This window comes from Mustela nigripes, chromosome 2 (genome assembly GCF_022355385.1).
Source record: "Mustela nigripes isolate SB6536 chromosome 2, MUSNIG.SB6536, whole genome shotgun sequence".
Lineage (NCBI taxonomy): Eukaryota > Metazoa > Chordata > Mammalia > Carnivora > Mustelidae > Mustela > Mustela nigripes.
The window spans coordinates 123,276,165-123,304,044 of NC_081558.1; the positions used below are offsets into that span (position 1 = coordinate 123,276,165).

Consider the following 27,880-nt stretch of genomic DNA (forward strand, 5'->3'; position numbering starts at 1 on the left):
ATGGATATATCAAAGAGCATGCGCCATATTTAAGCTATTTCCGTAGGACCAGATACTTAGACTAGTTACTTGCTATAAGCATAGTTACTAGCTACTTATAAGTATAGTTAGTTACTATAAGTATATAGTTACTATAAGTATAATTACTAGTTACTTGCTGTAAGTATAAATGTTACAGTGAACACATTTGAGTATATGATCTTTTTGTTTTTAGGGTTTTTCCTCAAGTGATTGCCCCAAATTAGAACGATCATATCAAAGGGTATAAATATTTTTACAAGTCTTATTTCTTATTTTCAAGTTGTTTTTCCTGTATATGCTTAATAGCAATGTGAAAGAATGCCAGTTGTTTTATACTCTTTCCAACATGAACTGTTGGACAGTGGACCATTGAACAAAACAGGTTTGAACTGCGCATTTCTTCTTATACATGGATATTTTTTTTAAGAACATACTATAAATGTATTTTTTCTTCCTTATGACTTTCTTAATCACATTTTCTTTTCTCTAGCTTACTTTATGGTAAGAATGCAGTATATAAGACCTATAACATATGAAATATGTGTTAGTCAATCATTATTGGTAAGTCTGCTGGGTAACAGTAGGCTAGTAGTAGTTAAGTCCGGGGGAGTCAAACATTACAGGCAGATTTTTGACTCTGCTGCTGGTTTGGCGCCCCAACTTCTGCATTGTTCAAAGGTCAACTACAATTGACTTTTTAAAACTTACTTGAAGAGCTTACATGGATGCCTTATTTAACTATAATTTCTTTGTAAACAGTTGACATTTTCTTCACTGCCCTGAAAAGGAAAATACAGGGGCTTGTTAGCAGAGTGCCTGTTCCTCCAAGTATCTTCCTCTGAGCTTAATGTTCAGGTGATGCCATTGCTAGTATTCAGACTATGTCTGAAACACTTCTATGGAAATTTCCTGACGTACACACGAACATCAATCTCATCGCTTTAGGGTCACATCTTGTTTATGAACAGTGCAGTCCTCAGCTTCATTTCACACCTTGTTATTTAGGGGGACTTTGACTTTTCTGGAAATTGAATTCAACGTCAGGGAAGGAAGATTTGTCTTCATTAAGCATATACAAAGGAATGAACCAAAGTCTCTGAAAGCAGTTTTAAAAAAATACTTTCGGGGCACTTGGGTGGCTCAGTGGGTTTAAGCCTCTGCCTTCAGCTCAGGTCATGGTCCCAGGGTCCTGGAATCGAGCCCCGCATTGGGCTCTCTGCTCGGCAGGGAGCCTGCTTTCCCCTTCTCTCTCTGTCTGCCTCTCTGCCTACTTGTGATCCCTGTCTGTCAAATAAATAAATAAAATCTTAAAAAAAAAAAAAAAAAAAAAACTTTCGTCAGTGGTAGCCATGTTGGATCAAACATATGAACCCCCTACTTCTTGGCAAGGGTGAAGTCATTTTCATGCTCTAGAAGTTGCTTTGGTTTTCAGTTTATGTGAGGATTGTTAGCTCCCACCCCTGCTTATCTTGTAGGGCCCTGTATGTCTAGAGCACCTTTAAGTGTTTATCACATCTGTCAGCCTCAAGGAGAAGGATCAGTGACCCTTAGCATATTACTGGGCACCTACCCTTATAACACCCGGTTATAAATAGCCCACTTGCAGGCATCCTTGGAGGGTGGTGGGGGAGGAGACAGTACTTAGGCAGCCTGGACTTATTTCATACTTATACTCCATCGTATTATATTATATTCTCTTTCATATATTTCCCTTTTGGGGAAAAAAAAAAGGTGGTACACCAGGTTGGCTCAGTTGATTAAGCTTCCAACTCTTGGTTTCAGCTCAGGTTGTAATCTCATGGGTTGGGGATCAAGCCCCCCTTTGGGCTCTGAGCTCAGCGGGGAGTCTGTTCGAGATGCTCTCCCTCTGCGTGTATATGCTCTCTGTCTCAAGTAAATAAATTAAAAACAACAACAACAACAAACTGTTTCCCTTTTGTCTTCTAACTGTAACTCAGTTTATTTTCTCCATAAAATTAATCTTTATCCCCCATTTCTTTTGTAGTCCCTTAAGAATGACTATAATTACCTCTGACAAGAAGACTACTCAAATTAGGGATAAGGAAATCTGTGTGCTTTGAAGGGAAAAGAAATTTTATTTTATTTTACTTCAGTTTTATTATTGCTTTGAAAGGAAAAGAAATTTTTAAAAGAAACAAGTACATCCATCTCTGTGTCCTCAAGAGAACCCATAAGCCCCACTCAGATCTTCCATGTCCATTGTCATTGCTCTCTAAACTGCTTCTTTGCACCATCAGAATCTAAAATGCCAAATAAACAAAACCCACAATCAAATATATCTAATTTTATGTCTTGGTTTTATTTATTGTTATCCAGGTTTAGAGTTAGAACACTGCCAATCGGGCATATTGTTTGTATGAGGTCTGAATTTCAGACCACCAACTTGAGAGCCACAGGCTGACCTGCAGATATATTATTTTTGGTTCACATTGTATATTAAATATCTTTTTTTTTTGAGTTTACTTATTCATTTAAGTCATCTCTATACCCAACATGGGACTCGAGCTCACGACCCCGAGTTAAGAGTTGCATGCTCTTCCAATGCAGCCAGCCAGGCACCCCTGTATATTAAACATTTATGAAGTCATTGCCAACACCTAAACTTCAGAATATTTCACTTAACAAGCTGGTCTTCCTGCTTCTCTTGAAAGAATCAGATCATCTGGCGACAGTAGGCCAGAATTTCCCTACCACACAATCACCTAGGGAGCGCAGCAGCTTTCATCCTTATTCTAGGCCTTGTTTCTCTAGGTTGCCACAAGCCTCCCATTCCCTGATGCCTTATAAGTTCATTTGCCTTATTTTCCTCATGTGCATTTTCTGCTCTGGCCCCTGAAGACATGCGTTTAAGATTTCTACAATGTTTAGTGTTGCACAGAAGTTGGCTAACTGAGGCGACGCAGCACAGCCCTGTGTTCTAATTGGATGTGGTATCAAGCTGAAATAAGATCAAACCTCCACCCTTCTCTCCTTCCCCCCCCCTGGAACACTACAGGAACATCTGTAGTCTGTCCCCAGCAAAGGGTTGGACACTTTCTTCCAGAAAGAACTGGATCCAGCAGAGGAGAAATAATACTTAGAATAACACTTAGAGAGTAGCCCCTGCCTGGGACTCAGAGCTGGATTGAGGCCCTGGTTCTGGCCCCCAGACAGAAGGAGTTCTCGGTAAGTCATTCAAATTCAGTTTAAGTTTTGATTTCTAAAACAGCAGGGCTGGACTAGGTAAGGTGGTACCAAACCAGTTTTAAGGGGAACTAATAGATAGGAGGACGTTAAAGAGTAAGCAAAATTCAATAAATTTCTCTTTTACGTCAGAGACTTGTCAGTGTCTTAAAAAGCAGGACTTTTTTTTTACTTATTGGGACTGTCTATGAAAAGAATTGATATATAGTATTTCCCAAGGTTATTTAATCACAGTACCACCCAATCCTTCATTCTTCGTTCTCTGTGCAAAATTATCTCCTCAAGATGCTGTTTGATAGAACTCAGCTTGAAAGAAGGCACTTTGAGCTTTCCTTTCGGCTCTGACTTTCTAAGTATGTAAGCCAGAGATGTAAAAGAGAACTCAGGACTCAGGATCAGGTAATGGGACACAATGAAAAAGATTGCAGATCCTTGGGGTGCTTGGGTGGCTCAGTCGTTAAGTGTCTGCCTTCAGCTCAGGTCATAGTCCCAGGGTCCTGAGATTGAGCCCCACATTGGGCTCCCTGCTCAGCAGGAAGCCTGCTTCTCCCTCTCCCACTCCCCCTGCTTGTGCTCCCTCTCTCGCTGTGTCTCTGTCAAATATATATATATATATATATATATATATATATATTATATATATTTATTTTTTTTTTTTTTTTTTTTTTTAAAGATTGCAGATCGTGAGGACTTAGAAAGATGCTGGTGAAACATGGATACTCCAGCTCTTGGTATGGGAGGCAGGTGGAACAGTAAGGTGGGGAGGGTGGGGTTAAAGCCACAAAAATAAATCTGGAGTTAAGAATTTTGCTATGAAGGGAAAGAGAAAAGTTAGTGTCTGAAAAACTTTCTGAGGTCAGTTGGAACTTTTTTTGATAGAGATGTAGTAAAAACAAACAAACAAACATGAAACAAAACAAAACAACCTGTAGCCAGATTTGCTGACCTGGGATCTAGTTCAAACATGTCAGTAACTGGATGATTTACAGTTTGTCACTCACCTCTCTGGGCATCCATTTCCTCAATGTTCAAAGAAGACAGACTATATAGGTAGGCGCTTTGAGGTTTTAAAATTATACTTTGATTTGCATCTCATTTAAGTTAGTAAGGATTGAGTCCTTCAGAAGGGGATTTGGTGAGGAGAGATGTATAAGCAAAGGAGAGCTGAGATCTAGATTAGAGAGAATTAGGTCAAGAGAGGTACATCTCAAGCTCTTGGAGGCTAATTCTTTAACGGTACTCTGTGAAACTGTGAGTTCCAACTACTGGGGTTTCTCTATAGTATTGCAATAGACTCGAAGGTATTTGGCTTCTTATGTTAACATGGCTTAATTTCCCACTGAAACCACCAAGCATCTGAACTGGATTGAGTTATCATTCACTGCTTAAGAAGCTGATTTACTTGACTAGCTTTCCCAGATATATAGGTTTTTTGGTTAATAGCATGAATGATAACATGCTGTTAGTTGTTTGCATAATTGCACTATGATGAACTGTTTCCAGTTTTGTGTGTAGTCTTGTGCTATTTTCTAGATTTGATTTTCTTGGGTATTTACCAAGATAAAATTAGTTTTAGTAATCATAACATTATGAGACATAGTAATGTATGTCTCAGTAAATAATTTCAGATGTATGGGAAGCGCCATAGTATTTCATTTTCAAGTGTTAAATGTATACTTTTAAGTGTGATTTTGGACACTCATTCATTCCACAAGTGTTTGTTGCACACATACTATATGCCAGGCCGTGTACTAAGAGCTAAGGATGAAACAGTGAACAAATGCTTTATTATTTTCTTTATGACCTGTGTGGATGTGTGCCTAGCTTCAAACAAAGAACTGCTACCTATGCTAACATTAACTCCCTCATTCATTTTTATCTCATGATTCTATTAATTTTAAGGTATGAAAGAATGATAAGATGATAACCTTCAGCAAAGTTTTACCAGTAGAAAAATATGCCTGGTCACCCTATTTATCTAATATACTACATAAGAGGAAGAAAATGTTTGATAATACTAAATTTTATTTATTTAAGTATTTTATTGTTTATGTCAGGCAAACGTGATAACCACTGTGCTACGGAAACTATTTGTTTACGGTAATACTAAATTTTAGTAATATCACAGTGGCCGATAACCTTATACTTATGTTTCTTTATAAATTGCTGGGTCACATACAATTCAAAACCCACAAAGAAACTAATGGTCTTTAAATTAAATGTGTTCTGGGGCACCTGGGTGGCTCAGTGGGTTAAAGCCTCTGCCTTCGGCTCAGGTCATGATCCCAGAGCCCTGGGATCCAGCCCCACATCAGGCTCCCTGCTCAGCAGGGAGCCTGCTTCTTCCTTGCTCTCTGCCTGCCTCTCTGCCTACTTGTGACCTCTACCTGTCAAATAAATAAAATCTTAAAAAAATTAATTAAATGTGTTCTTCCTGAAAATTCTTAACTGCTATGTGCCAGTTTATCCTCAAGCAAAATTTGATTGCGCACCATTTTATATTTACATAGGAAAATGATGAAGGCACCACTAGGGCAGGCACATTTAAAACTAGTCTACTGCTGGGCTGGAAGCTGGGGCACACTCCTGAGGATTGGTGGTTTTCCTGGCCTCAATGACAGGAGTGTCCTGATCACCACACAGGCCTCCTCTCTTCTGAAGTGTAAAGGTGATGGTCTCTGGGTTACAAAAAAAATAGCATTTTTCTTGAGTTATGCTTTATCTACACTGGGACATTTCAGGGCTAAAGGAGTTGAAAAATTAAGCTTTGAGGAAATGTTGAGTTTGGGCTCGGGTGTTCATGTGTAGTGTGATAGCACAATGAAAGGGTTTCAAAATGAAATTCTTCACTTCATACCTACTTGACAACTTTTATAAGCCCCAATTTTTTTTTTTAAGATTTTATTTATTTATTTATTTATTTATTTATTTATGTGAGAAAGAGAGCAATAGAGCACAGTGGAGGGGAGGAAGAGAAGAAGAAGCAGAAGCACAGAGCAGGGACCCCCCATGTGGGGACCGTGCCAGCCTGACCCCAGGACCCAAGGACCACGACCCAAGCAGAAGGCAGACCTAACCTACTGAGCCATCCAGGTGCCGCTATAAGCTCCAGTTTTCAATCCTCATAGAAGAGATCAAGAAAAACAGTCTTAAGTTTTAACTCCTCTTCTCCACCACCTTTGGATAGATTGTGTTGAAAATGAAAATCGAATTTGAAACTAAAGGGCTGGCCAAGATCTGATTGCTTTCAGTTAATATTATTTAGCAATGTCAGAATAGGTTGACATTGTTATTTTGCTATTATATTTAGTGTTTATATCACATCATTATATTGTTTATTTTTACATATTTTAAAATATTTTAGTTTCTTTTTTATGTATAGATTTTTTCCATTTTCATTCTCCTTTTTAAAATTTCTGTCCCCTCTTATTTCTCTGACTCTTGAGACACTGCAGAGTGGGGATCTTCCTCATTAGACTGAACCTCATCTTCGTCCTCTTCCTCTTCCTGCTCCCACTTGGTCAGGTCCTCGGCCTTTAAAAGCCACCCCTTCCCTCCATCCTCGGTGAGCTCATGGATTTTGACAAGTAGGATCTTAGCGATGTTATGGTACCTCTTTACCAGAGACTGCAATTCTCAGAACATTTGGCCTCTACCTGATCACGCCGCTCCGGCAGCTGAGGGCAAGGACTGGGCCTTTCCCAGAGCGAGGCGGGCTCTCACTTAAGGCATTCTGAGGCTTTGGTGCGCTCTCTCCCCGGCCCCGGGCTGCTCTGCCAAGTGCCCAGCGCGCCGTCAGTCTCCACTCGTCGCTCCGCCTGCGCGCCTGCCCGCCAGCCCTCCGTGGCCGCCTGGCGGGGCTCCAGAGCTCCCAGCTTCCTGGGTCGGCCTTGCTGGAGGGCAGGCCTGGAAGGTGAAGGGAGGCGCTGGCCGCCCGCTCTGGGGTAAGGGCAGGCCCCCGGCGGGGAGGGGCCGGCGGATGCGGAGGGAGGAGCTGGGCGCCGCCGGCCGGTGACTCAGCGCCAGCACCAAACCCGCCGCTGCGAGAGAGGCCGGGAAGGTGACGCCTCCCCTGCCCTTTGTTCCCTGTCCCCTGTGTCCCGCAGCGTTCCGGCGACCTGACGCCCTCTCCGCAGCGCTTCCACCCCGCGCCCCTCCTGCACGCCCGCCTCGGGGCCTGTGCACGCCCGCGGCCACAACCGGGTTTCTGCTCCCAGAGTCCGCGGAGGGGGCACAGACACAGACCAAACCTCGCGCCGAGACCCGAGAGGGGCGGCAGCGGAGACGCGTCCAAGCCACGTCCGCACACGCAGCCTGGCAGAGCGGAACAGTTCTCTGCCGAGCCGGGGCTGCGAGGGGCTGGGGGACTTCACAGAGGAGGTGTCCGCAAGGATAAATAGGAATCCAGGGAAGGGGCCGTTCAATCCGGAGGGAGGCCCACAGTGCCTTCAGACGTTCTGCGGCGCAGGCCTTCGCTTAGCTACATGGTCCCAAACTGTTCACCCATTACCGTCGCCCACAAAATCAGTAACAAGAGCTGTCTAGGGGCATCTGGCTAGAGGGGCACCTGGCTAAAGGGGCACTGAGCTGGCTCAGTCCGTAGAGCACGTGACTCTTGATTCCAGGGTTGTGGGTTCAAGCCCCTCTTCTGATGCAGAGCTGGTATGAGAAAGAAACAAAATTTGTTTAATGAAATGCTGTTTTACACTTTGAAGTAGACCAATATTTCTCGGTTTAAAGTGGGAAAAAAACCGCCTGGAGAGATTCCTAAGTCCCACCCTCAGAGATACTAATTTAATAGGTAGAGTTGGGGCCTAAGATTTGCATTCAGGTCCTGCTCCTCTGTGGACCATCCTTGAATAGCCTTGGATTAGACAATTTGTATGATTGCTTAACAAAGAGATATGAGATAAAACTAGTTCTTAATAACCTCTTAAAAACAGGTGGATTTTTAAAATCAATGATTTGCTAATCTATCAGTGAGCCAGGCTCCTTTTGTGTCTTCTTTTAGGAGCTCTGTCCTTTAGTGGAGCCATACTTTGGCTTCCCCGGGTTTTGTCCGGGGAATAGGATAGGGCGGGGAGGGAGAACAGATGTTCTTAAAAAGTATCCTAAAGACCAGAGGCAAAATCATCAAATGAAGGCTATTTCAGCACATTAAAATATGGTGCCACTCCTATTCTTCCTAGGGCTGTAGAACAGTAGTCCCTCCCAACTTTCCAATAAGCCTTGTTCTTCTGTACCTTTGTGTGTTACCATATTATTCCACTGTATGGAATATCCTTCTCCCCCTTTTCTCCTGCCAAATGATTACTTGTTCTTAGAGACACGGCTTGAATGTCACCAATGCTGTGGACACATTGCAGTCTCCTGGGCAGAAATTATTATTTCTTTCTCTGTGTATGTATCCCTGGTCCTTATCACAGTATCACATTGTATATATCCACCTTATACAGTGTCAGCCTCTTAAGGATGGAACCTATGCTTGTATTTCCCCTTATCTCCCTACTAGTCTTGGTGTCTGATGTATAATAAACATTCAAATGTTTGTTGAACAAGTGAGTGAAAAGCACATCCATACCCTTTTCCTTGTAGTGGGATATCTAACATGTAAAATCACCTCAGGAACAGAATACAGTTATCTGGTGTATAGATACTTTTATTTAAGCTTGATATTTTAGGGGCGCCTGGGTGGCTCAGTGGGTTAAGCCTCTGCCTTCCGCTCAGGTCCTGATCCCGGCGTCCTGCATTGGGCTGAGTCTGCGTCTAACCTCTGCCCCTCCTCTCATCCTCTCTTCGTGCCTCACTCTCTCTCCTTCTCTCTCCCCAAAACAAATAAAATCTTTTCAACAATAAACAACATTTTAGATATTAAACACATTGGATTTGCGTTTTGTAATTGTGGATCTTGATTAAATGTTTATAAGGGGTAAATTTTTTCTGTTTCCTGAGCAGCCTCTCCTGGGGCAGAGATAAACACCTCCATCCTGTCCCAACGGCCTGTGCCTTCCTCGTTGAGCCTCTGGGAATGATGGGCCAAGGAATGACGGAGCTACATTCACTTGAAACTGCTGGCTATAGAAATAACAGTGGCTGTAAATCTTTTGTATTAATTTTCTTAGACATCATTTAAGTTGGCAAACAGGTCCTGCTAACCAGCCTAGCAGACCTGCTGGCAAATATACCTCTAGCAGAGTGGAATTTGAGATACATTTCATGACCTACTTCCCTTCCCCACCCTGATTTTAAACCTTTCACTCTTAGGTATTCAAAACCTGTGTGATGAGAGAGGTTTGGCTTTAAATAACGGTATGGTTAGTGATTTTCATCTGAGCTCTATTATCGTTGAGCATGATGGGTCAGTCATTTGGGCTTGGGTTCCAGTACTTGCTTTATCACTTTGAGCTTTATGATCCTGGGCAAGGCATTTAACTTCTTTAAGCCACAAATGAGCATAAAATATGAGTAATACCTGCTCTTCCTATTTTACAGGTCCTTTCGAGATTCAAACTGGTGAAAGTTCAAGTGGTCATAAACTGCAAAGCATTGCACAAAAGAGTATTGTGATTTTTATTATTTATTACATGTTTTATATAGTATGCATTAATTTATTATAATCGCATTCTGCATAGACACAAATGGAAGTATTTTATCTTAATTTATTATAATCATTATCTGAAGCTCGCCCTTCAGACATCTGTAGATATCCATAAAAATCATTTGCTTTGTATCTTTTGGATTTATATGCCATTTAGGAAACAGTTTTCAAAGGTCACATCTAATTTGCTGCTTCCCGCACTTTACCTAAAGCAGAAGATTACCCCAACTTGTGGCTTATCCTGCGTAACTAACACACTTGTGAAGTCAGGCCGAAGGCATGAGTGGGCCAGCTCTAAACTGTCATATAGCAGAAGGGAGTTTGGGAGGTTTTGCTGTGAAGTCTCATTCTTTTGTGCTGCCTTTAGTCAGCTGCTGTTTGGAACACTCAAATGGAAACAAATGCTTCTTGTCCTGGCCGTCAAGGGAGGCTTTTAGCAGCTCGAGGAGCCTCATGAAGGATATTTATTTATGACCAGCTGTACATGGGGCACTGGCAAAAAATTTTGATCCCCAAGACTCAGACCTTGTCTGCCCCAAGGAGCCCACAATTAGTTACTGCTATTATAGATAACAGAAATGCGAATAAAAAAGAACACAAAGTAATTTTTTAAAGTCTCACTTCAACAGTCATGGGTGTGTGTATGGAGAAGAGTGAGATAGGAACAGGCCCAAGGAAGAGGTGTTCCCAGAGAGAGAGAAATGCACTGGTGAGGAAGAGCTAGAGGAAAGGGGATGTGGGGGTGTGCCTCTTCAGCCCGAGTGGTCAGGGCCAGACTGTGCTAGAGCAGCTGATCCTGGGTGAGTCATGTATCCTATCCTTTCCAGGCCCGAGTTTCCCTTTGTGTGATAGGGGAGACTAAATGTTCATTCCAGATATAAAATCTTCCAGTTTCCTGATGCAGGTTCAAAACTATATTGACTTTAATGTCAGTTGAGGGTGGCAGTTAAGGGTTCTGGAACTGGTATGTTTGGTTCAGATCCAGCCCCCCACTTCTTGCCTGTGTGACCTTGGGTGATTCCCTGGACTGCAATGGGTCTGAGACTCCCCCAACACTGGGAACAGTGGCAGAGAGCAGATGTCAGTACATGTGAGCCATTGTTCACCTTGATGTACCCTGACAAGATGTAGGAAGCTTTTGGAGCTAGGCAAGCGCATTGGCAATGTAGAACTATTTGTCTTCTGGGTCATAGTGAAAAATAAACAAAAAGTTTTAGCAACTGGAAAGAGACATGCTCCCCCAGATTGTATTGCAACCGTGGGAATGCAAGAACAAAGTGGAGGTTTTAGGGTGGAAGGTGTTAAGGTTAAGGAAGGTTAAGGTGTCAGATCCCGCAGTTCTAGGTTACCTTGCTAACTGAATGGCAGTGAGATCCTCCTCAGGTGTGCTTTGTGGCTTCTAATGAAATCCTTAGATAGGAGGCTAAACCAATTTGAAATTTTGTAATAGAGCAATCTCATCAGAGAATCCTACTGTTACATAATTATATTGGCGTTTTCCAGGTTGGCAAAATAATTCTCTCCAGTTCTTTGCTGTATGGAGAGGTGCCCCTGTGCCCCAAACTGAACTCTTTTGGTCCATGCCTACTCTCAGAGTGTGAGATGAAAGATTTTTTTTTTTAAATAAAAATAATACTGAGTGAAAAAAAAATAAGAGAGGAAGGACAGGTATAAAAAGGGTCCCTAAGCAGATGGGGATCTCCCAAATGCCTGAGCGAGGTGAGGCTTCTGCCAATTCAGGACCTCGGGAGAGAGGGGACAAACAGTAAGTAATGTGGACTTATTCCTCATGTGCAAGTTTTCACCTCTATTATCTCATAACTGGGGCCCAGAGTACTTAGGAAGCTTGCCCAGGTCATGTAGTTAATGAATGGTAGAGCTGGGACCTGTCTCACTGCAAAGTCTGTGCTCTTTCTTCTCAGTCATTTTTCCTTAACCCTTTCTGCCCTTGTTCAAAGAATTTCAAGGCAGGAATAATGAAAACTGATTCTTCAGAGCCTTTTCTTCTGAGGAAGCCTTGAAGATGGGGTTTATGTCAGTTAGAGAGTTCTGCTACTTTGAAGTCTTTCTATATCGCTCAGTTTAGGAACATGTAGCTGGTGATTTTGCCTGGCTCTTCAAGCTGGTGTCGCAAGACTACACTCTATGACAGGCTAACATGCTATGAAGTCCTGACATAAGCAAATAAAAAGAGGCGACATTATGAGCACTTAATAAATTCTGAGCTTTATGATAGGTTTCCTTTAAGAAGCACTATAAAGTTGATATTATGGTCTCTCCGATTTCATAGGCAAAGAAACTGAGGCAGACAGAGGTTTGGTGAATTGCTCAGAATCACCCAACTAAAACATATCAGAAACAGGATTGAACCTCGGCCAACTGACCTCATAGTACACACCATTAAACACTGCTATGCTGTGAATGAGTAGGGGAAGGGGAGGGGTGAAGTAGAGGCAGTGGAGTACTGTCCGTGGGATGGGGGGGCTAGGAAGTGGGGAAACCCTGATTTATAGCAATTGTTGATTTCTATTATGTAAATATTCCCAACACGGCCAGTTTCAAGCTACTGACCTGATGTCAGCCGACTTGTAGATTAAGAGCTGGTTACAGCACATCACTGAAGGGCATTGCCTAAGATACTAGCTGATAAAGAGAAAAATAAACTTAGGCAAGTTATGCCTGAATACGCTTGATTCTAGTGAACTGGAAAGTGTGAGGGGTGAGGAGGTGAGAAATGAGGTTGGCACGTAGAGTGGGATCAGAGCATGCCACGTTCAGATTTTTCTCTGTAGGAACTTAGACGTCAGTGGACATTTTTTTAACAGCCAGGTAATGATTGGCTTTTCAAGGTTAGCACTCTAACAGCAGTACGCAGCAGGTAATAGAAAAGGAGCTCTCTAGAATTCAAGTTAGTAGGCAAATACAGGAGATAATGAGCATCTAATCAAGTCAGCAGTGTGAGTTGGGGTAAAGACTGGAAGTGGAACAAGGCTCAGAAAACGTTGGCAGGTGGAATTGATGTGAATTGATGATTGGATATCACATGAGAGAAGAGAGAAGCGGAAGAAATTATGAAGGTGTCTAGCTTGGAAGCTAGATTTATGGTTAGATTATTAATTGAGAGTTTAATGGGGTTGCTGAGTCAGAGGTGGAGAAGAAGAGTAGAACATGTTAATTTTGATGAGCTTATAGGCCAGGTCCTGGAGATGGTTGGAAATGTAGATCTGGAGCTTAAGAATGGTAGACCAGGGACTGAGATAACAATTTAGAAGTCTTTAGCATATGGATAGACGTCAGAGCCTTTAATTTAATAATCTGCTGGACATTGAGCCATAATAGTAATTGACTTGCTTAAGGAAAGCAGGAGTTGTAAAGCTGAATATAATAAAAATGCAGCCTTGGGGAACACTGTCACGTAAAGGGCCAGTGGATAGGAGAGGAAGAAACGATCAATAAAAGAGCCCCTTCACCCTTCAAGGAGTTAATATTAGTGTGGCAAAAGAGGTAAGATATTGGAGAAGTTAAAGGAGGAGAGAGTTTTAAGGAAGAGCAAATTATTGTTAAATGCCCACAGAGAAGCCAAGTAGGTCATTGGTGTGGGCAGTGAGGGTCGTGGGGTCATTGGTGAACCTAATAAGGCTTTTATCAGAGGTATGGGGCTGGGAGCCAAGTTGTAATGAGTTGCCTTGCAAGAGAGCAAGCAGTCTTTGAAAAGGCGCTGTCTTCTTTAGGGTAAAGATAGAACTGGTCTCAACAAAAGTCAGCTTCTAGAGGTTCATCCAGCTTTCAACTTCTAGAGGTTCATCACAGCTTCCTTCCCTGCCTACAGCAAGCTCACCTTCCATGGCCTCCCCGAGGGCCCACCCTTCCATCTCTTTCCCAGATCCTTTTTTCTTCCTCCAGGGTCTCAATTCACTTGTCTTTTTTTTTTCCCCCCTCCTGTGTAACTTTTCTCTCCCCTGTTCACAGCCTTTTTCCCTACATCCAGGCTCAAGTCTCTCTCATCTACAGCAAAACAAAACGGGTTTTCTTCACTCGCCCTCAGCTTATTACACTATAGCTTTCCTAATCTCTGCAGGGAAAGTACTCCTTCACCTTCACTCTGTTTCTGTCCTTCTACTCCCTTTGCAAACCATTACAGTCTGTCTGGCTGCCAGTCCCATCTCTGTAACTAAACTGGCCTTACTAGGTTCACCAATACCCATGTTCACTGCCAATACCCATGACCTACTTGGCCTCTCTGTAGGCATTTAACAACTCGCTCTTTCTTGAAACTCTCTTCCCCCTCGACTTCTCCAGTCTCTTGATTCTCTTGCTACGCTAATAATTAATTCTTCCTCTTTCTTGAGGGGAGGCAGATCTTTTAAAGATCGGTTCTTTCTCTTCTGCCTACTGTCTGCTTGAAGTGATGATGAGGTTTCAGTTTTTATTTTATTCAACTTTACAATTTCTGCTTTCCCTAAGCAAATTGACTTTCCCTCTCTAGTGGGATTTACTACGTAGCCTAAAGCTTTCCAGAAACAGTGCTCAGACAGTCCTGTCCTTTTATCAGAGTTGGGTTGATATGGAGATCCAGCCGTCAGCAGGTGAAGGAATTATTTTTATCCTTGTAATCTGGGTGGGAATAAGAAAGAAGACTTCGATGCCTTTCCACCCTGTTAGAGGAAAGTGTTGTAAATATCTGTGAAGCGAAGTGTGGGTGGTGGGCAGAAGACTGAAGTGTGGAACAGCTGCCCCACAACCACAAATATCAGCGCAGAACTTGCAAATGGTGGTTCTCAGCCCAGATTTGGCATACAGACGTGGTTTTTTTTTTGTCTGAAACTTAAAAATAATAATAATCTGAATCAAAGCATTAAAATCAGAGGATTTTCCTTAGAAGTTAAAGTCTCAGAGAAAGTGCAAAGAACTGTGAAAGCTTGAGGAGAGATGGAAATTTGGGGAAAGGGAGGGAATCAGACAACATTTAAATTCTTGACCACTAAAGTTCTCAGTCCATCTTTTACCCACCCTTGCATTCTTATAGCATGTAGCAGAGTCTTTACATAGAGTAGGTGCCTAATTAATACTGTTGAATTTTAGTTGTCTGACTTTTTTTTAAATTTAATTTAATTTTATTTTATTTTATTTATTTGACAGAGAGAGATCACAAGTAGGCAGAGAGGCAGGCAGAGAGAAAGAGAGGAGGAAGCAGGCTCCCCGCTGAGCAGAGAGCCCGATACGGGACTCGATCCCAGGACCCTGAGATCATGACCTGAGCCGAAGGCAGCGGCTTAGCCCACTGAGCCACCCAGGCGCCCAGTTGTCTGACCTTTTGAAGTTTCGTGCTGCAGACGTTGTGGGTTTTTGTAGAAAAAAATTTCTGCATTAGTGAATCACATGTGATCTCTACAGTGGGCTTAAGTGTGAGTCTATAATTTATGTGGCAATAAAAAAATCCGCACTTAAAATATACTCAAACTTTACAGTATTTGAAAAATATGATCATAATTTTCATGCAGATATTCCATGAATTTTTTTTTTTCCTGTAATAGGAGGGAAATAGACCAGAATCCAGATAGGAGAATTTAAGACCTGTTTGAAGGCAGGGGCACCTGGGTGACTCAGTCGGGAAGCGTCTGCTTCTAGCTCAGGTCCAGATCCCAGGGTCCTGGAATCAAGCCCTGCACTGAGCCCCTGATCAGGTTCCCTGCTTGGAGGGGAGCCTGCTCCTCCCTTTTACACTCCCCGCATGAGCAGAGGGAGGGGCAGAGGGAGAGTGAGAAGCAGAATCCGTGCTAAGCAGGGAGCCCAATGACATGAGGCTCAGTCCCAGACCCCCAGATCATGACCTGAGCTGATACTTAACAAACTGAGCCACGCGAGCACCCTCAAATGAACTTTTTACAGGTAATTCTTTTCCTTCTGTTTAACCCATACTAATTTCAGAACTTGGTAATTAGCATGGTCCTAAAAACAAATGTACATGAGAAAAATGATAGTCTCATCTTCCCTAGAAATACTGGACTGTCTGTCCCTGGGCTCACATTTCTTTCTGCAATGATCTCCTGGATCAGGGGTATTTTAATAATAATAATAACAACCACCACCACCACCAACAACAACAACAACTCATATAAGGTTTAGTATATGCCAGGTGCTATGCTAGGCATTTTTACCTTCTTTAAGCTTCACAATAATCTTTTGAAGTAGTTGGTATTATTATTTCTGTTTTATAGATGAGAAATCAAGACACTCAGAGGTTTACTATTTGCCCAAGATCCTACCCCTGGTAAGTCAGGGAGCCGGGCTTTTCACTTAGGCACCCTAGGGCTGGAAGTCTGTGCTGTTGACGTTGGCACTATATGTGACTCTTAGGTCAAGCCTTTTATTTCCACCCTCCCCTCTGCCTTCACTTCCCTTATGTACATGATCTCCCCGTGGGTCTCTGAATTACACCACTTGCCCGGCACTTTTACATCTTGGTTTCCAGCCCTTTTCTTTGCTTCCCATCCTTCATCTTCCGTTAAGCCACAATTTAGGCTAGAAGCCGTACTGAATTTCATCCCAGGAAGAACAAGCAGAAGTAATCAGCCACAGCAACTTCTTTCAATATATGTCTCCAAAGGCAAAGGAAACAAAAGCGAAAATGAACTTTGGGGACTTCATCAAGATCGAAGCTTCTGCACAGCAAAGGGAACAGTCAACAAAACAAAGAGGCAACCTACGGAATGGGAGAAGATATTTGCAAGTGACAGTAAAGACAAAAGGCTGATATCCAGGATCTATAAAGAACTTCTTAATCTCAACACATACAAAACAGATAATCATGTCAAAAACTGGGCAAAAGACATGAACAGACACTTCTCCAATGAAGACATACAAATGGCTATCAGACACATGAAAAAATGTTCATCATCACTAGCCATCAGGGAGATTCAAATTAAAACCACATTGAGATACCACCTTACACCAGTTAGAATGGCCTAAATTAGCAAGACAGGAAAAAACATGTGTTGGAGAGGATGTGAAGAAAGGGGAACCCTCTTACACTGTTGGTGGGAATGCAAGTTGGTGCAGCCAGTTTGGAGAACTGTGTGGAGATTCCTTAAGAAATTAAAAATGGAGCTTCCCTATGACCCTGCAATTGCACTCCTGGCTATTTACCCCAAAGATACAGATGTAGTGAAAAGAAGGGCCATCTGTACCCCAATGTTTATAGCAGCAATGGCCACGGTCGCCAAACTGTGGAAAGAACCAAGATGCCCTTCAACGGACGAATGGATAAGGAAGATGTTGTCCATATACACTATAGAGTATTATGCCTCCATCAGAAAGGATGAATACCCAACTTCTGTATCAACATGGATGGGACTGGAAGAGATTATGCTGAGTGAAATAAATCAAGCAGAGAGTCAATTATCATATGGTTTCACCTATTTGTGGAGCATAACAAATAACACAGAGGACATAGGGAGATGGAGAGGAGAAGGAAGTTGAGGGAAATTGGGGTGGGGGAGACAAACCATGAGAGACTGTGGACTATGAAAAACAATCTGAGGGTTCTGGAGGGGCGGGGGGTGGGAGATTGGGGGAACCAGGTAGTGGATATTATGGAGGGCACGTATTGCATGGAGCACTGGGTATGGTGCATAAACAATGAATTCTGTTACACTGAAAAGAAATTAAAAACAAAAAAAAAAAAAAACAAAAAAAGGAGAATTAATTCCTTCCTTCTCTGGGCTCCTGCAGCCTTTTGTCTATCTCCCTGACTGCTTGTGTTACTTAGTTCACAGACATGAGCTATTCATTTGCAGCCCTTGTGGAGTCTCGTCTGCTCTGGAGAGTGTCTCTTTCTCCCCCGTCAGCCTCCCTGACTTCCTAATTTACATGTTGAGTGAGTTAACAGAAAACAACCCCACGCACAAACATAACAACTAACGTGTATATTGATTAAACAACTAGTAGAGCTTCTGCTTTGCTTCCCTTGATTGTTGTTTGTCCTTCCATCTTTGGCCATCATGCCTGGGTAGGGAGCCAGTGGCTCACCTTTTTTGTTGTGTCTGGTTCTACCGTGGTGTAGTGGGTACCCTCATCCCTTCCATGTCCTCAGGTAGAATTTCTCCCCTAGATCCTGGAATGGTTATGGGGGCAAGTTTTAAGACCTATATCACTGCCCTAGGGTACTTCAACTGGTCAATTCTCAACCTATGAGGCTCCAAAAACTTGGCCTGCTTCTCTGTGCTACTGGAGTTTTCCAGCTACTTCTAAAGAGATTTTGGGAAACTTTCTCAACTCAAGAATGTTTTGGGGGGTGGATCTGAATCCCACTTCACAAACTCAAGGATGCAAGAAATAAAACGTCATTTTGAGTCTACCTTTTTTTAAAAAAAAGAATTTATTTATTTTACAGAGAGAGAGAGAGAGAGAGAGATATCACAAGTAGGCAGAGAGGTAGGCAGAGAGAGAGGAGGAATCAGGCTCCCTGCCGAGCAGAGAGCCCCATGCGGGGCTCGATCCCAGGACCCTGAGACCAGGACCCAAGCAGAAGGCAGAGGCCTAACCCACTGAGCCACCCAGGTGCCCCTGAGTCTACCTTTTTAAGGTAGAACTTCATGCCTATAAATTTAGGTATTCCCCCTAAGTGCTATTTACTTTTAGGTTTCAGAGGGTCTTACAAAATGTTGAGGCATAATGAATGGGGAGGCCATCTGGGTACTCATCCTTGGCTCACATCATTGTTCCATGCAGACTTTGGTGTTTGAGTCCTGTGCATTGCCCTGGAGTATCCTTTGTTCTAATTTATAAGAACCCTCAGGTTCATTAGTGCTCTCCTCTATCCTCATTGGACCCTTGAGAGCATATAGTGGACCATGGCTAACAAAAAGGTGTTCTCAAGTGTATCTCCAAGACACTCATGCAGCCCTTCCTTGCCACTTTTATCCCTTTATTGGAGTATGGAATCGTTCAGCTGCTCCTGCACTAGTGGAAGCCCAAGGAACACTCTGAGGCCATTTGAGGCACCATCGTCTTAAATATATCTTGCAGCCACTCTTCCCTAGGGTCTGGCCTCCTTCCGAGGTTCTGTCTGGGCGTGGGGCATATATCCACTGCTCTCAGATTCCTCAGATTATCCGGGGGCTGCTGTGTCTCAGGGATCTCTTCCAATATCAATCCACACATTTCTCATTTCATCTCCACCCTTTGTCCTCCCCTCTCCCACTTCCTAGTCTGGAGAATGATCTTCAGGTCTAGGAGACTTCTTACTCATCATGTGATCTTCTAAATCAATGCCTGTTTTTTAATTCTCCCAAGGATATAGGCTTTGAAAATTAAAATTATAAAGTCACTCCCACTTCTTTGCTATTTGTTCTCATACCTTTCCCTAAAGTAACAACTACAGAAAGATTCGGAAGGAAGGGGAGCAGTGAGAAGAGCTAATATTGGGGAGAAGAGAAAAAATACTGGAGAAAAAAGTTAGATAATATTTACAATTTTATCATGCCACATGATATCACATGCACATGCGAGAGTCATCCCATACTGAATAGGTCTACCCTACCCTAGCCCTGTAGGTGCTCGGACAGTGAGACGTGTTATTAACAATAGTAATAGTAAGAGTGGTTGGTGACAGATTACTGTTGGAGTGTCTCTGTTTTCAAATTTTGAAATAATCTTGGCATTCTCTGGAAGGTAACTATTTTTCATTCTCTGATTTATCAGTGCAATTCCAAACATGAGCCCGACTTTATTTTAGCATCTGTCTGACCCTATCTTACTCCTATCTGCTTACTGTCTTTCCCATTTAAGTCCCTTCTTGAGTCAACCCTTCTGCTCCTTGCCGCCCCCCCCCCCACCACCCTGCAGCATTGTGAGCAATGCCGGTAGTTGTTCAGAACTTCCGTTAGTGCGAATGATGGTAAGCTGACACGGGGGAGGTATTTTGGGAAAAGCATAGACAAACAGAGTCGAGGCTTCATGCACTCAGAGCATGTGCAGTGCATAAAGGAAACCTGAGGTAGACTCTGTGTAAAATGAACAGTCTTCTCTAGTCTGGCTTGTAAAGACAATTCACCTGTTTTACAGCTTTCCTGTAGTCGAAGAAACTCACATATACTTTGTCTTAAGTATTCAGAAGTCTTCATTTAACTTAAAAAAAAAAAAATAGTCCAGAAAGTAACACAGCCAAGCCTGGGATTGCTTTGAAAACATTCATTATTTCATGCCTATCAAGCTTCTTGTTCTGTGAGAAATGGAATGGATCCTGTGTGTTCTTGGTTAATTGATAACGATATTGACAAGGATTTGTGTGTAAACTCTAGAAATGAATGCTTAATGAATGCAGTGATTCTTAGCTATGTCCTGGCAGAAATCAATATTCCCCAAGAAAGCTGACATTTTACCATGAAACTCAAATGATGATTGCCTTTTCCCGATTCGCCAAAAACCTTAATTTAATGGTTCGAAGTTTACGTGTGTGTGAATTTATTTCATAGCACACACATTTATTCATAGCAAGCACACTATTAGTTTTAACTTTTTCAGTAAATTTGGGCAATTGATGGATATAGAAATTGAATTATTTTATTAATGTTTATTTGCTGCTTATATTACCAAAAACAAATATTAATGAAATTTCTGGAGTAGCTTTTCATGGTTAAATTAATTGCCTGTTGTTTCTGTTTTTCATGAACATGGCAAATATAAATGCAGTGTTTTCCTAGTCTTTTCATGGCTGGGCATACATATACAATAATAATATCTTATATGGGACACTGGGGTAAGGTGCTCTCATGAGCTTGGCTCCCCAGGGGTGAGGGGATCAGAATTACAGCACATCAGTGTGCCACAGGCCCTTACTGGGAAGCTGTATTATGCTGTATCAAAGACTTTTTATAGTCCTGATTTCTGCTACTAGTAACATTGTTTCCTTGACCTTATGATGGCATTCCCTATTTCACTAATCATCAGTGTTCTGTTTCATATTTTCCAGAAGGGCACTGTTACTCTCTATCCTAGGTTGGAGAGCCACTAGGAGATACGGTATCTAAATTCATGCCCCTGTGCCAGGAAAGTTTCCAGTCATTCTTTAACACTTGTGAGCCTCTCTGTTGGACTAGTTCCTGGCTACCTGATGGGTTCCAGTTCTCTGGATTTGAAACATGGCCATTAAGCCTTACAGGGAGGTCAGTTTTATAAGTATTTGCAACAGGAGGACCTTGTATAAGATGTGGAAAGAGGGGAGTACACTCTATAGGGTCTTTGCTGGGTAGGTGACTTGGGTCTCTTCTCTCTTTGTTCCTTCTCCAACTAGATAACGTCCTGCAGTCAGTTAATGCAGAGCTCAGTGCCCTTGGGTTCAAAAAGGAAGTGATGTCAGCGTGTTTATTCCTTGCGCATTTCTGTAAAGCTCCTGGTAATGTCTGAGGTTCTGCTTCTTAACACTGGGGCCAGAGTTTCCTGTGCTCCTGGCCTCTCATACACTCATTTCTTTCCTCACTCTCAAAACAACAGACATGCTGTAGTTAAGTCATGCTTGTAGTTAGAGTAAATATGAAACTTCCATATCTTTTATTTGCATCTAAAGAAAGTATTCTTCTTGTATTCTTAGCGTGTTATTAGAACTGTGATGTGCTGATTGAGAGGGGGAAATAAAGGACTAAAACCTAAAATTCACAAGTCCCACAATTACCACTTAGCCAGCTCAATGCTCATGTTTGTTTAATTTCTAAGTCTTCTTGATAAAATGGGAATGATGGGACCTGTCCAATGTCCCTCTCCAAGCTGATCCAAAAAATACAATCTCCTGTAGGAAAATACTTTGCAAACGCTTTGCAAACAAATCCAATTTGATTTATAAAGAGAATTGGCAGATGCTTGTAATAATTTAGACACCAGGAGTTGGTGAGGGTATGACAAAGCTGACTCGTGTTCTCCCTCTGTGTTCCTTCCCTCACCCTGCAGAGCAACCTGATACACTCCCTGGGCCTGAGCCATCACCTGCTTGCACTGAATTTTATCATCATTTCTTTTGGCAAGAAAAGCGCATGGTCATCGGCTCAGGTGAAGGTGACCGACACTGACTTTGACGGGGTGGAAGTCAGAGTGTTTGAGGGCTCCCCGAAGCCAGAAGAGCCTTTGAAACGCAGCATTATCTACATCCATGGAGGAGGTTGGGCTTTGGCCAGTGCAAGTATGTCCTAGTCACCTCCGGGGCTCTGGGGACTGTGGTTGGCCCTGGGAGAGATGTGCAATTGAGCTTGACTTCCTTGTTGGGTAAGGAGAGGAGGACCGTTTGATTTGGTTCCCTTGAATAGTCTCAGTTACTGCTATTATCCCAGCAGAATTATTCACAGGGTCTCCTTTTCACACTTGAAAATGTTCTGTCTTGGATGATGAACTGTATGATTTCCCTATGTAAAACTTTTGCCCATTTGTTTATTGCTTGTTAATTTGGGCAGACTCTTTTGAAAATAGGTCCTGTGACCTGAATCATAGGCTAACTTAAGTGAATTGCTGACAGAAGCTTTTGGCACCAAAACAAGTCAAAGTTTCACTGGGACAGAATATGAGGAAATGATCTGCAGCTCTTTTGCTGACTTGTGTTTTGAAGATAATTTTCTATGAAGTAGGACCAGTATTTCAGAATATCCATGTTAACTCATCCACATTTTACCTTCTTAGGAAACCAAAGATGAAAATATAAAAGGTGCATTAAAAGGAAACAATGTTGTAAAATTCAAGAATGTTCTTTTTGGTGTTTGATCCTTTCATGAGCAGAACACATTGAAAATGGCAGGCAGCCAAGTGGAACAGCCTAGCAGAAAGCATACCAAGGAGGTAGTAAGGGCCTGTAATTATCACGGAGCTACTTTCTCATCTTCAGCGCAAAGCTACTGGCATCCCCTATGATTTCTGTTTTTTGTTTTTGGGGTTTTTTAAAGTTTTATTCATTTGAGTATACTTCACGGGGCTCGAACTCATGAACTGAGATCAGAAGTCACATGCTCTTACAACTGAGCCAGCCAGGTACCCTGGCATCTCCTAGGCTTAAAGGTAATGACAACTTGTTTGAGCTTGTTTGTGGGTTTTGTTTATTTGTTTGTTTGTTTTAATATAGACTCCACACCCAACGTGAAGCCTGATGCAGGGCTTGAACTCACCACCCTGAGATCAAGACCTGAGCTGAAATCAAGTCCGATGCTCAAGTGACTGAGCCACCCATGCATCCCTTTTTCTGTGTTTTTAAATAGCATTTTTTAATGTGGCAAAGGCCAAAAAAGGATAACCTTTCTAGTAATCCCATTTCATATTCATTATTGATTCTTTTATTCATGGTTCGGTTCATGTTTTCAACAGATGTTTATGGACTATGTAGGTTTGTCCAGGACTGAGGGGTTTCCTGGGGTTCAAGACTTCCAATATTCGAACAGTTATGTGCAACACTGTATCTGTAGTTATACTAGTATGTGCTAGGGGATGAGGATACAGAAGTGAATAACAGAAATGATTGCATCTATAGTACTGGACACTTGCCAAATGCTGCATTCCACTAGAGGCCAGGAAGTATAAGTACCAGGAATCACATGGATTACCAATCCACCTGGCCTCGTCTACATGATTTTGACTGATTACTCCTGCCAGAGGAAGAGCTCAGGTTGGAGACGCTATGCACGTGGCTATGTAGTTATTACAATTGTATTTGTCACTACATGTCTTTGGCTCCTCTTTCTAAGAAATGCTAAGACTTCCCAAAATTCTAATTTTTATGTGTTGGCTTAAACAGAATATGCTGTTCTTCAAATTGGAAGAATGCAACTGAATTGCAGCAAATGAAGGTATTAAAACAAAAATTTTGTGGTTCCAAGGAGGAAACTGTTTATTTGCTGTGATTTTTGGAAAGGTGTACACTGAAAGAGCTATAAAATTGGAATTAATTTGGTGTATTTCATATAGTCTCTTATGAAATAAATGTCTATTACTTAAAAACACATTAAAAGGTAATCTAATGTGGATTTTATACCAATTACATTTTATCAGAAACCAGATTTCATATTTGCTTCTGTATATGTAACCCTATAAATGAGACATAGGTTCACATTTGCTTTTTATTATTTTTATTATGAATAACTTAAGTCCAAGTCTAAAAGCAATCCACAGTGAGCAGAATTTAAAAATGGACACTCTAAAGTAAGTTGTTTAGTACTGATTGTTCCTTTGTCTCTTTTAGAAATCCGGTATTATGATGAGCTCTGTACAGCAATGGCTGAAGAATTGAATGCTGTCATTGTCTCCATTGAGTAAGTTAATAATCCTAATCATAGAGGGGCAGCTGGGTGGCTCAGTGGGTTAAGTGTGCTGAGCGTGGAACCTGCTTAAGATCTCTCTCCCTCTAACCCCACACCCGTCTACTGATTCCCTCTCCACCCCACCCCACCACTACCCGCCTGCCTCCCCGTGCTCACTCTCTCTCAAAAAGAAATACAGGATGCCTGAGTGGTTCTGTCAGTTAAGCGTCTGCCTTAGGCTCCTGTCATGATTTCAGGGTCCTGAGATGGAGTCCTGAGTCTGGCTCCTTGCTCAGTGGGGAGGCTGCTTTTCCCTCTGCCCCTCCCCCTGCTCATGCTCTCTCACTCTCTCATATAATGTTTCTGATACAACTTGCAATTTCTTTTTTTTTTAATTTTTAGATTTTTATTATTTTTTTAAAGACTTTATTTATTTATTTGACAGAGAGAGATCACAAGTAGGCAGAGACGCAGGCAGAGAGAGAGAGAGAGAGAGAGAGAGGAGGAAGCAGGCTCCCCGCTCAGCAGAGAGCCCGATGCAGGGCTCAATCTTAGGACCCTGAGATCATGACCTGAGCCTAAGGCAGAGGCTTTAACCCACTGAGACACTCAGGCGCCCCCAACTTGCAATTTCTTGAACTAGCTTTCTAACACCTTGAATTATCTTTTTATCTTAGTTTTAAAAATTTCTGGAAAAGGAATTAACTGAAACAGAAAAATATGCAGTTATCTATAGCAAATTATTTTGTTTACTGCCTTTTAAAATTTAAAAACCGGGCACCTGGGTAGGGAGGGGCTCAGTCATTAAATGTCCGCCTTCATCTGGGGTCATAATCCCAGGGTCCTGTGATGGAGCCCCTCATTGGGCTCCCTGCTCAGCAGAAGGATCAGGCTCCCTGCTCAGTGGAAGCCTACTTCTCCCTCTCCCACTTCTCCTGCTTGTATTTCCTCTCTCACTGTCTCTCTCTCTCTATCTTTCTCTCTCTCTCTCTGTCAAATAAATAAATTCTTTAAAAAAAATTTAAAAATTTTAAAAACAAGTAAAATTTAAAAACCAATCCAGAGTTGGAAAAGTCATTCCCCTAGAGTTCTATTCTGTAACTCAGACCTTGTAAATAGAGTGTGTTCAACAAATCTCAGTCATCATCACTAATGGTATTCAGAAGAATATGAGTAAGATTTACTACAATGGTGGTGATGTCAAAAATACAAAATCCTGCTGCCTCTTCCGTGGCAGGCATTATGCAGGTGCTGGTACAATACATTGTTTCTCCTCCTTCAGATCCTAATTCAAATATCATCTTCCTGTTTCCTTTTTCTTCAAAACTGCCCTCAACCTCTGACAGACCATATATTCGACTTATTAGGTATTTATTGTACTGGGTTGAAATAGACAAAGTAAGTTCCACAGAGTCAGAAACTTTCGGGATCTTGGCCCATTTTGTTCATTGTTAATCACTGGCCCCTGGGAACATCCCTGGCAGATAGTGAGCGTTCAACCAGTATTTATGGAACGAATGAATAGGAGTCTATCTTCATTCTCATATCAACTGTTCAAGATAAATGTTTTGATATTTTTCTCTTAGAGGAGGAAATGAGGTCACAAAGCCAGCCAGTTGTGTAAGTAGAGTGTGGCATTAAGTCCACGTCCTGAGGCCCCTATACTTTTGGACCCAGTGTCCAGCCAGTACTGAAGGACACTGATAATGCCGAGCATCCATGCTCGAGCTTAACCAGCTCTCCTCTCCCCACTGCATCCTCTCTGCCCGCTGTTCTTCTGCTCATGGCTCTCCCGATCTGTGGGTCTGTGCCCCTGCTTCAGACTGGAGATGTAAGGGAATCCTTTCTTCTGCGGTCTCGGAAGGGTTGGTCTCCCGTCATCTAGGCAGCAGTGACCCTTGAACGTAAGACTTAGAGTCACCCAGAGCAGGGCTGCGGCTGCCTCCTGAGCAGTTTTGCCTCCCAGACAGCTCGGGACAGCTTCTGGCCGGCCCTGGCCCCTCTGCTGGCCTACCAGAGGGCCCGCGGCACAGTTTCATAATGCAGGAACCTTCACCAGAAGGCCGGCATCTCGCCTGGGCAGCCAGCCAGGACAGCAGGGTCTGCTGAAGTAGCTGGGCCCCATTGTGGAGCAAGGTCTCACAGCTCAGAGCTGCGGAACCAGCCTCTGAGACCTTCCAGTGGTTTCCTGCGTGGTTCCGGCTCCTCACAGGCCTGAGGACAGGAAGGACACTGTGCCGGCTTTACTTGGCACCTTGGAGAGTCTCCATACGGTCCTTACCATCCCGGGCTTCAGTGCAAGCAGTGGGCAGCATGTCTAAATTCCTCCTGTATGCCTGTCTCCACCTTGAGAATCTCTCTCAAGTAAAATAGGTGTTAAGACTAGGCTTCTCACACAACAGATAAGGATGGATAGGATGATTTTAAGATTTCTTTTAAATATGGAAGGGACTACTTTCATCTTAACTTACCATTCTGCCCCATCTCTGTGGTATGGTACCCCTAAGTTTATCACAGGGACATATCACTGTGGTAGGCAAGTACCATTTCCCAAGACTGCCTGACCTCAGCCACATCATTTAGTGCCATGTGCTAACTGGACTGAGGAGTCTGTCCTGTGCATCTAGAATGTGAGCTACTGGGAAGGGGAATCCTGTCTTCTGTCCTCCAGTTCCCATCACCCAATACAAAACTTAGCACAAGTATGCTAAGTAAACATACTCTGAGTTAGGTTAGGGACTGCCGAGAACTGTCTCAAGAGTCAGTCTGGACAGTTGAGCTAAACGGGCTTCAGATACACTAAAGCACTAGACAGTTAGGGAGGATTAGCGCTCTAGCCCATGGAACTGGATGGTCCAACTGACAATTTATTTATCAACATGTGTGTAGAGCTCACAGCACTCGTCTTTGCAGAAATCAAGAGCTAACGTGGTTAGAATCAAGGCAAGTGGAGGGGGAGAGGAACCATGAAAGACTGTGAACACTGGGAAACAAACTGAGGGTTTTGGAGGGGAGGGGGGTGGGGGTGTTGGTAAGCCTGGGGGTGGGTATTAAGGAGGGCACGGATTGCATGGAGCACTGGGTGTAGTGCATAAACAGTGAATCTTGGAACACTGAAAAAATTAAGTTAAATTAAAAAAAAAAAAATCCAAGCTAGCTAGCCCATGAAGAGCCATATAACCAGTGCTGTAGTTGAGGCAGAGCCAACATCATGGGATCATGTTTCTCTTGGAAAGTATACTCAGAGGTCGAACTTGGGACCATCATTTCCTCTCACTGCTCGTCTCTTTCCCCTTTCGTTTATTCCAGAAATATTTATTGAATTTCTGTTATGTGCCAGTTACAGTAGTTATACTCTGCTGATATCACAGCGTGAGACATACCTAATTCCTGCCCTCATGGAGTTACAGTCTAGATGAGAAAATAAACAATGAACAAATAATGCTAAATTGTGATAAGTGAGGTGAAGTTGAAGGCTACGTAGTACAGAGGCATCAAATAGGTAAGAGTTTACCTAGTTTGAAAGGTCAGAAAGTTCATGTCTTAAAGAAAGTGGTGTTTGCATTGAGCTCCTAGGAATGAGCAGAATCTAGTTAGACAAAGTGGACTGACCATGGGAGTCCAGTGTGTGTAATGAGAGGGCTTGGAGGAAAGGGAGAAAGCAGAGAGCATGAAGGGAATGAAACACAAGAGAAGATAGTTGAACTTTCTGGTAATAACTAAGGAAAATAGGAAAGAGACGGAGATAATCTTGAGGCTCTTAGGAGGATGATAGACCCTTGGTTCTCCT

General features: G+C 42.6%; 1 protein-coding gene across 2 annotated transcripts in view; it reads left to right on the top strand.

Annotated features, from left to right (window-relative positions):
- The window catches only part of NCEH1 (neutral cholesterol ester hydrolase 1), a 57,457-nt gene that overhangs the window by 16,246 nt on the left and 13,331 nt on the right, over positions 1-27,880 (top strand). Inside the window, exons 2-3 of one of the 2 annotated variants that reach the window (XM_059391537.1) lie at positions 21,767-21,995; positions 24,033-24,102. In XM_059391537.1, coding sequence (XP_059247520.1) covers positions 21,767-21,995; positions 24,033-24,102 — 299 coding nt within the window. The remainder of the gene's footprint in view (positions 1-21,766; positions 21,996-24,032; positions 24,103-27,880) is intronic. The other variant, XM_059391538.1, reaches the window with a different exon arrangement.